This window comes from Artibeus jamaicensis, unplaced genomic scaffold (assembly GCF_021234435.1).
Source record: "Artibeus jamaicensis isolate MK-2021 breed Jamaican fruit bat unplaced genomic scaffold, CSHL_Jam_final contig_519, whole genome shotgun sequence".
In the NCBI taxonomy this organism is placed as follows: domain Eukaryota; kingdom Metazoa; phylum Chordata; class Mammalia; order Chiroptera; family Phyllostomidae; genus Artibeus; species Artibeus jamaicensis.
The window spans coordinates 17,833,891-17,843,444 of NW_026521871.1; the positions used below are offsets into that span (position 1 = coordinate 17,833,891).

Consider the following 9,554-nt stretch of genomic DNA (forward strand, 5'->3'; position numbering starts at 1 on the left):
GGCAGATCTCACACGAGAGAATTATGAAAAGGGTATTTAAAAACCTGTCAGGTTCTTATTTTTTAAATGATTTGATTTATTTTAATTGATTTGAGAGAGAAAGGGAGAGATAGATTTGTTTTTTTAATTGAAAAAATTTAAATTCTATTTTGTTGATTATGCTATTACAGTTGTCCCAATATTTTCACCTTTGTCCCCCGCCCATCTAGCACACCCCAGTCCCTCAGGCATTCCCCTCCTCCCGTGATACCCCTCCTAAATTTTCATTGACTGCATGTAGATGTGGGGCCAGCCTGCTCTGCATCTCTGCCCCGCCTACCAGTCTGGATGGCTGTGGTTTCTTTAATTCCATAGTTGTTGGACTTCCATTTAACTTGGTTTCTGATGGTTCTGAGTGATGGTGGTTCTATAGTTTAGTTGTAATTTTGATGTGATTGTGCAAGGAGGCAAGCCGTCTCAGCCCGATTTGTCGTTCCACTTATTTATGCATTCATTGGTTTATTTTTATATGTGCCCTGACCGGGAATCAAACTGTCAACCTTGGCGTATCCAGACAATGCTCTAACCAACTGAGCTCCACAGCCAAGGCCAGCCAGGGGTTTTTAATCCCCAGGCATTCAATTCCTAACATGGTCAGGCATTTATGTATTATTGGATCCTCAGACAACCTCTTTTCTGGATAGGAAAATTGAGGCAGAGTGGGGAGTGTTTTGTTTTTGACCCAAATTATTACAACCCATGTCTAATAATCTCTGATGATCTTTTTCTCTAAACTATAAATGTATTTGAATGAAAAGCTGTCTAAGACAACAAAATTAATTTATTTTTACATTTAATGAATATTTTCTATTAAAAACAATAAAGTTACATAAAAGATGAAACGTAGCCGAAGAATAAGTTAGTAGGTACAATTTGGTGAAAACATTTGGGAGGTACTTACTGTGTGCCAGGCGCTGTTCTTGGTGCTGGGAGTACAAAGGTGAGTAAGGCAATATTTCTACCCTCGTGGGTGAGCATCCTACCTTCTAGAATGTTTGCTTCATATTGTAAGAAATTGCCCCTGTAATTGTTAGTAAGGTTAAATTATTAATGTAATTGCTTAGCATGTAGTGTAAGTGATATTATTACTATTAATTAGTATCACTAATAGACTATTGAATGTTTACTTTGTGTCAAGTATTACACTTTATGCTTTAGATCCATTCAGTCATTTAATCTTTTTGTTAGTCCTATTTCCCCATTTTTCTGAGGAATCAACTGAGGCCTACCAAGAAAGATTAAGCCACTGTACTTACAATGTTTTTTAGTGTACTGTGGAATGCCCTGTGCATGTAGGGAATTTAGCAATTCTTTAGTTCTTGGCTGTTTTGCTTGTTTCTGGGATCCTTGCATTTTAAAAAAATATTTTATTTATTTATTTTCAGAGCGAGGGGAAGGGAAGAGAAAGAAAGGGAGAGAAACACTGATCAGTTCCCTCTCATATGTCCTGAACCAGGACCAGCCTGCAACCCAGGCATGTGCCCTGACTGGGAGTTGAACCCACAACCCTTTGGTTTGCTGGCTGGCATTTAGTTGACAGAGCCACACTAGCCAAGTCCTTGCACTGATTTTAAAACAGTGCAACAGTCCTTGCACTGTTGGTTTTCTGAGAAGTTTTTGCAGGTCTGGTGCAGTCATGGAGGTGGGTGGGGCAGCTGTGCTTGGATGCCACACCTCTGCAGCTTGCTCAGGGGCATTTTTGCTGTTTTCCCCACAGAAGGATTTACTCCTTCGAGAAATTCCTTGCTCCAGGAAGATGGGCACGGAGAAAGTGATGGCCAAGGAGATCTGCCAAAAATACCTGGAGAAGACAGCAGGGAGGCTGCCGGAAGACTTTGCGGAGGCTTTGGCCACAGCGGCCTGCCTCTGCCTGCGGAGGCGGAACACCAGCCTGGCCGAGGTGAGCTTGACTCTCAGCCTTTCCTCATGACCTCTGTCCTGGGTCAGCTGGCCCTCCCTCCCAGGAGCCACCGTATCTGTTATCAGGGTTAATCCCTTCATGGAGAGGTGATCTCCGGGACTGTCTTTGGTTGGAAGTAGCAGAAGGTGTTGGAACCTACTAACAGGGCAGCAGATGGATAAAGCCTCTCAGGAGCCTGAGGGCAGTGTGCTGCTGGCCCGGGGGCCTAGGGCTACTCTCTTGGATGTTAACAGAACTCTGGCTGCTTTCTCTGAATGTGCATTATTCCTCCTATTCTCTCTATAGGCCCACTTTCTCTTTTCATTCATCTTCTTAGTTAGGGAATGTGGTCATATTCATTTATACATTATGGTTCTACCTCCGCCGAGAGACGAAGTCTCCAGGTCCCTATTCCAACATGTCAGTGAGAGAACCTGATTGTCCTAGCTAGGGTCAGGTTGGCACCCTTGTCCAGTCAGGTAAGATGAGTGTGGGTAGGGTCCACTATATACACCTGGTGGTAGGGTCCACTATATACACCTGGTGGTCTCCTCTCTGAAAGGAGAGAGGGCTAGGTCCTAGAGAAAGGGAGCATCTTTAGTATGTGGGCTAGGCAGACACCCCAGAAATCAACTATCACAGGGGATAAAACATTTTCTTATGAAGAGGATATGAAAAGGTGGTTTCCATGGTAACAGGTATAAATTTGGGGACCACTGCTAAGTCTTTCTGAGGACAAAATTACTGCCTGAGAGGGCTCTTAGAGATAATCTAGCTGAGTGATTTTCACCTGGTGTCTGGCAGAGAGGGAATCCTTGAAAGTGTCTGAGGAGTTGCTGTCAGCACCAAGGGGACTCTGGGGAGCTGTAGGCCCTCCCATGGCTTCCACCAGACACTGCTTTAACTTCTCATAACTATACTGTGTTCTCAGTATTTTATTTGAAGAAAGGGTTTGTGGTACCTGTAAAAAATCTTCATCAAACACCACTGCTATTGCCCAAGGCTCCCATTTTATAGATGTGGAAGTCGGGACCCACAGAGAGGAGAAGATGGGGCCACAGAGTGAGTTTCTGTCAGAGCTCTTTGGACTCCTGGTTCATCCCCATGTCCATTGTCTTGCACCATCATGTGACAAGAGCTGGACACCCGAGTCATTCACTGTTCTAGGCCTGGGCAATTCTTCTATGCTCTAGTGCTATGGTGTTCAGTCATTTACTTAGCAGTTGTGTGCCGGGCCCCGGGGGTATATCAGCAAACGAGTCCAGTTCCTCTTTCTGGGAGCTCACAGACATTGCACAGGGGTGCAAACTGTGGTGAGTACAGGGATAGTGTATGATAGGGGCTGCATTGAGGAGGGTTTTCTGGAGGAAATGATGTGTAAGCTGATGAAGAGTCATCCAAGCAGAGTAAGAGCTCATGCAAATAGCCTGAACTGAGAGAGAGCCTGGAACAGTCAAGGGCCTGGAAGAAGGGCAGAGTGTCTGGTGCACAAAGTACATGGGGCAAGGTGGTTATGATGAAGCTGCAGAGGAAGGAGGAGCAAATAAGAAAGGGTTGTGCAGGCGAAGCCAGGATTTAGAAGTCACTAGGGCTTTTCAACAGGGACCAACATGACCTGATTTATGTTCTAAAAAGATCTCTCCCTCAACCACTTATTCTTTCATTTAGGCTTTCATCCTTTCATTCATTTTATTTTTTTGCTCAGTGTATTAGTTAAAGTACTCTTGAAGAAGTTGCTATAATGAAGAGACTCCAAAATATGGTTGTGTAAATGAGGTAGAAGATTATTCTCACTAGCTTAACAGTTTGAATGTAGGCAGTCCAGAGCCAGCACTACGTCAGTGTCATCATAGTGGGGACCCAGGCTCCTATATTGTTGCCGTGCTGTCCTTACCATGTAGCTTCCGTTTCAGAGTCCAAGATGGCTGCAGTAGCTCAGGCCATCACTGCTGCATGCCAGCCCCTGAAAGGGGGTTAAAAGGAACAGGAGGACACACCCCCTTCCTTTTAAAGGTGTGCCCTGGTGATGTACATATCACTTTCTCTCACACCCCATAGGTCAGGACCTAGTTATATGGCTGTACTAGCTACAAAGGAATGTAGGTTTTAGCGTGGCAAGTATTTATTGAGCATATACTCTGAAGATTTATCTCCAGAGGTGACACTTGAATTGGACCTTGAAGGATGAAGGGGCATTTGCTATGTAGAATAAAGGGGATGAGGAATAAAGAGGAATGAGGAATGGTCCTTGCCCCCAGGATTTTACAACCAAGCCAGGAAGATGAGAGATCAACTGAGACATGGACTTTAAGACAAGCAGGACTGAGTTCAGTGGTTGGCTCTGCCACTTACTAGCTGGGTGGCCTTAGGCAGGGAACTCATCCTCTTTGATCTTTTGTTTATCTACAAAAACTCACTGTGCATCACATATCAAATGTGCTTTGTAAATTGCCAGGCACTGAGCAAATGAGATTTGTTAGGGTTATTGAGGGTATATATGTATTATCCCCTGTGTGTGTGTAAAGAAGAAACATTCCTTCTCAGCCTTTCTCTAATTTTCCTAATCTCCCTAAACAGAAAAGCTCTCAAGGACAATATCTATATTACTTCAGACATTTTTAGTTGAAAGTTATAGAAACTTCAACACAAACTCTTAGAAATATATACACACAGAAAGACACAGAGAGAGAGATTGGGGGGAGGGGAGGATGTGAATGACTGAATGAATTTATTGGCTTATTTAACCAAACAGCAGACAGGACAGGAATTGCTAGGGCAGCTAGAACCAGGGCCTCATTCAGCAAAGGTGCAACTATTTGTGTTTGTGTCTGTGACTCTCTCTCCATCGCTTGTCTCTGCTTTACTCTGTGTGAGGGCTTCATTTTCACCTACAGTGAATGGGTTTTCTGTGTGTGGTAGGGAGTCTGGCTTTGCCACTGGAAAGGAAAGGGGAATCTTTCCTAAACCAGCTTTAGGTGGAAAAATTCCAGAGAGGATTTTGATTGGCCTGCTTGGGTCATGTGCCCAATGTGAACCAATCATTAAGGCCAGAGGAATGGGATACTATGATTGGTCTGTCTTGGTCATGTGGCCTCATCTATTGGTAGGGGAGGTGGGAGCAAGATCAGCTCTTTTCGAGGGAAAGTTGCTATTCTTCTGGGAAAAGCAAGAAGCATTGGATTCTTTAGTGTCTGTCTCTTCTGAGGCCTGAGAGACCTGTTAGATTTTTGGTTTCAGAGAGGATTCTTGGTGAGTGTTCCTGTCTCTTTCCTCCCCAAGGTAAGTGGCTCTGTGGCTGCCGTGGAAGAGCGGCTCAGAGGTCAAGAGATGTCGCTCCATTGGGATGGGCTTTCCGAGGGCACAGGCTCTTCCTCCAACATCCCAGAAGAAACGGATGATGTGGACAATTCCAGCCTTGATGCTTCCTCCTCCATCAGTGCAGCTCCCCAGTCTGGGATTGCTGCTTCGCCTGCCCCCACAGAAGATGGAGAAGGCAGGATGCAGGCCAGTGGGGAAATGCAGGCTGCCTCCTCCTCTGAGGCTTGTACCAGTCCAGAGCCTTCACAGGATGGTAAGTGTGTGGAGATCTGAACGCTTATGCACGCTCATTTATATGTCCCTAACTCAGCTCACCATTTATTCCTCCCACCTCCCTCATTCACATGTTCATTTGATTATCCAGCCATTCCCGTATCATCTGACTGCACAAATTAAAATTTAGGGGAGTGATCCTTGACACCTTCCTCTCCGTCCCTCTCCCTGTCCTATCCATCATCTAGTCCTGTCCATTATCTAAATAACTCTCAGGTTCATTGCACCCATCTCCCCTAACTCACTGAATCTACAGTCCTTTTGCTGGATGACTGAACAGCCTTCCCTCATCCTCCTTAATCCACTCCAGCTCCTCACCAGTCTTTTCTCCAGGGGCCAACCAGAGTACTTTTTAAAGATAACTCATGTCACCCCTTCCTTAAAGCCCTTGTGTGGGTTCCTGTTGCACTTCATGACCAAGTGAAAACTCTTCCTCTAGACCAGTAAGGCCCTGTGTGGTTCGTCCCTCCCTGCCTGCTTCTCCATCTTCACAGCATGAACCCATCCTTGCCAGCTGCTTGTAAAGATACTTTCTAACTAAATGTATGAGGCTTCCTTCTGAAATAAAAATTTGGAAGGCTTCCCCAATGCTTTGTCCCCCAGTCAGTGCAACTCAATGAATGTCCCAGGCTCTGACCATTTCTACTGCCCCTCCTCCCTTGTGGAAGAGAGAGGGAGAAAGGGTATAAGTGTTCACAGCCCTCCTTGGGGAGGAGCATGGGAGCCCTGCCTCTTCTCTGAAAGGTGGGGGCAGGTGGCAGGGCTTTCCTGCAAAGGCAGAAATGATGGACATGCTCATTACACTCAGGGCCTGATTCAGAAACCTGATTTAAGTGAGAAACTGTGACCAAGTCTAACTTTCTAAGAATTGTAATAATAGTACCTATTTCCAAATGCTTTTTGTTCATGTGGCTTTTTAAAAACTTTGCATTGAATATCAACTACAGATACTTCATGGAAAATTGAGATCAATGAGGCCAAAAGGAAACTGATGGAGAATATCTTGCTCTACAAAGAGGAGAAATTGGACAGCATTGAGCTTTTTGGTCCCTGATGACCAGAACACAGCTGAAGATCCTTGTCCTCAATTGGAAAACTGACTGTCAAATCAAGAAAAAAGTCTAGGGCAGAATCTGAGATCTCCCGGGAAACACAAACCAAATATCAGCTTCCCTGAGGGGAAGAAAAATTTCCAATTTCCAGATTAAGTGAAGGAAGAAGGGGCCTCAGATTTTAGAGAGCAAAATCCACGGTGTCCTCTTCCTTTCTGGGATTCGTTCATCAGGTATAAGGAGACTGAAGCAAAAATCCTGGAACATGGGCCTGGGATGTGAGCGACTTCCTGGTTCTGTGGAGAATGCAACGCCTTAACCACCCCAGCAGACGCCGTTACCTTGATCTCACCCTTGAAACTGACAGAGCATTCTGAATGCTGATGGCACATTCCCAAGTTAAGATCTCTGGGTCATATTTGTCAACCACCACCAGCAAACTTCCATGACCTGAAAGATGTTAACTTGTGTCCCAAGCAGTTCTTGACTCATTTCTCGGGGTCTCGTTTTACAAATGCCGTACACCTGACAAAGGGGTCGGTAGGTTTTCTGCTTTGTCTGTTGGAAAACAGGAGAACTGATTTTATATCTGATTCTGCTGCTAGTTAATTCAATCATGTAATTTGTGGGACCTCAGTTTCCTTGTAAGTAACACCTGTTCATTTTCCCTCTGTGGGCTGTTGGGAAGAACAGGTGAGACATGGCTGCAGAAGTACTGCACTTTAAAAATGCACTTGTCCTGTTTTATAAAATAAATAAATAAAGACATTAAATATCTATTTCTGCCATGTACCTAGTGTTTATGAGGTGGGCATATTTCTGAAAAGTCATGTTGCCGATCTTTTTGTGAAACAAATGCTCTCTTATATTTAATGTGTCCTGTTTTAAATAACCCTACTATAGTGATATTTTCCTTTACTTTTTATTTTTGTAAAATAAAAGTACATTGATAAAGTCAACAGATATCTTGTAATTAGTTTTGTGTCCAGATGAATTTGTTTGCTCTGCATCCATGAGCCAGGGTGTCATGGGGTGGCTAAGGGATTGGGTGCAGGCTCTAACTCCTGGCTATTGATAGCTGTGTGATCTTGGGCCAAGTCAGGGAGTTATTCTAACCCTCCGTCTCTTCATCTCTACAATGGGGAGAATAAAAAGTGCCATTTTCGTAGGTTTATTGTCAGAGCAAGGGGTGGATCCTGCCTGGTGTCAGCCCCCAGCAAGGTCAGCCTTGTACTGATATGTAACAAAGCCAGGTGGACTCCAGCCCAGGTGGACAGCGGTCTGTACTGAACCTCTGTCATAAGCCTTGGTGACTGAGAATTCAACTAAAATATGTGTCACATTCTCCTGGCATGTGGTAAGCACCTTACAATTATGAGTAGGGTATTAACAGGGCTCTTTGAGTAGTAGAGGGCAAATGCTAACAGGGTGCTGGTTATCCAGACAAATTTGCATCTCTAGACCAGGGCCTCATATGTTTCTGGGGAGACTCATTGCAAATCTGATGAAAGCTATGGACCTTCTTCCTTCAGCAAGCTATAAATATATACACATACCACTCTGTATATTAATTCCAAGTGTTCATGAATCCCCACAGTGCCTTTTCATGAATCCCCAGAGTGTTGGATGGCCTGACTTTTTAAAAGTTAATAAGATGCATGTGACCAAGAAATCCAAACAGTACAAAAGGTTTCAGGGTGGAAAGGAAGCCTTTTAACCAATTGGAACTTATTCTCTCATTTGTTCTCCCCAGAGGCAAACACTGTTTCTAGTTTATTACTAGTTCCAGAGATGATAAAATTTTTTAAATCTTTTAGCTCAACTTCATTAGTCATTGTGTTACATGCTATTGAGTCAGCTCTGACTATGAATGAGTGACGTCCACAGTGTCCTGTTCTCAACAGCCCTGCTCAGCTCCTGTAGACTCAGACCTATGGCTTCTTTCATGGAGTCAATCTATCTCACATTTGGCCTTCCTCTTTTTCTGCTGCCCCCTATTTCCCCAGCATTATTGTCCTTTCCAAGGAACCCTGACTTCTCACGATGTGCCCGAAGGAGGATAAAACAGCTTCAGTTTTGTCATCTTGCCTCCAGTAATACTTTAGTCTTAATTTGCTCACCCACATGTTCATCGTTCTGGTGCAGCAGGGTGTTCATGGAGCTTTCCCCCAGTGCCGTATTTCAGATGAATCCTTTTTCCCCCATATTAACCTCTTTCACTGTTCAACTTTTGCGTTTGTACATACTAATTGGGAATACGAGGGTGTGGGTAATCTTAGCCTTGGTCTCTAAGGACACATCTTAGCTCCTGGTGATCTTCCCTAATTCTTCCATGGATGCTCTTCTGATCTCAGCCTTCTCTTGATTTCATGCCTGCAGTCTCCATTTGAACTGGTGATTGAACCAAGGTAAGCATTAATCACTAGGAAATGTAAATTAAAACCACAGTGAGATACCACTTTGTACCTGCTAGGATGGCTAAAATATAAAAGACAGACAACAAGAAGTTTAATAAGGATATGGAGAAATTGTAACCCTCATGCTTTGGTGGCTGGGATTGTAAAAAGGTAAGCTGCTTTCCCCACATCCTGAAGTTATAAAAGGTTTAATAGTTTCCATATGACCCAGCAATTCCACTGGTAGATATCTATGGAAGAGAAATGAAAACATGTCCACACAGGAATATTTGTGCACCACTGTTCACAGCAATATTCAGAATCACAAAAAGTAGAAACAACCCAAATGTCCATCCACAGATGAATGGATAAACAGAATGTTCTATATCCATACATTGGAATATTATTCATCAAGTTTAATTAAAATTATTAATAAAAAGAATGAAGTACTGATACATGCTACAACATGGATGAATTTTGGAATGATTTTGCTAAGTAAAATGTATGATTCCATTTTTATGAAATGTCCAGGACAGGCAAATCTATAGAGACAGAAACTAGAAGTGGGGTTGGGGG

At 43.7% G+C, this 9,554-nt stretch overlaps 1 protein-coding gene across 1 annotated transcript in view; it reads left to right on the plus strand.

The window, feature by feature from the left end:
• IRAK2 (interleukin 1 receptor associated kinase 2) overlaps window positions 1-7,541 on the plus strand; it is a 56,261-nt gene extending 48,720 nt beyond the window's left edge. Inside the window, exons 11-13 of the mRNA XM_037130801.2 lie at window positions 1,757-1,939; window positions 5,219-5,510; window positions 6,478-7,541. Of these exons, the coding sequence (XP_036986696.2) occupies window positions 1,757-1,939; window positions 5,219-5,510; window positions 6,478-6,584 (582 nt within the window). The 3' untranslated portion in view covers window positions 6,585-7,541. The remainder of the gene's footprint in view (window positions 1-1,756; window positions 1,940-5,218; window positions 5,511-6,477) is intronic.
• The last annotated feature ends 2,013 nt before the right edge of the window (window positions 7,542-9,554 follow it).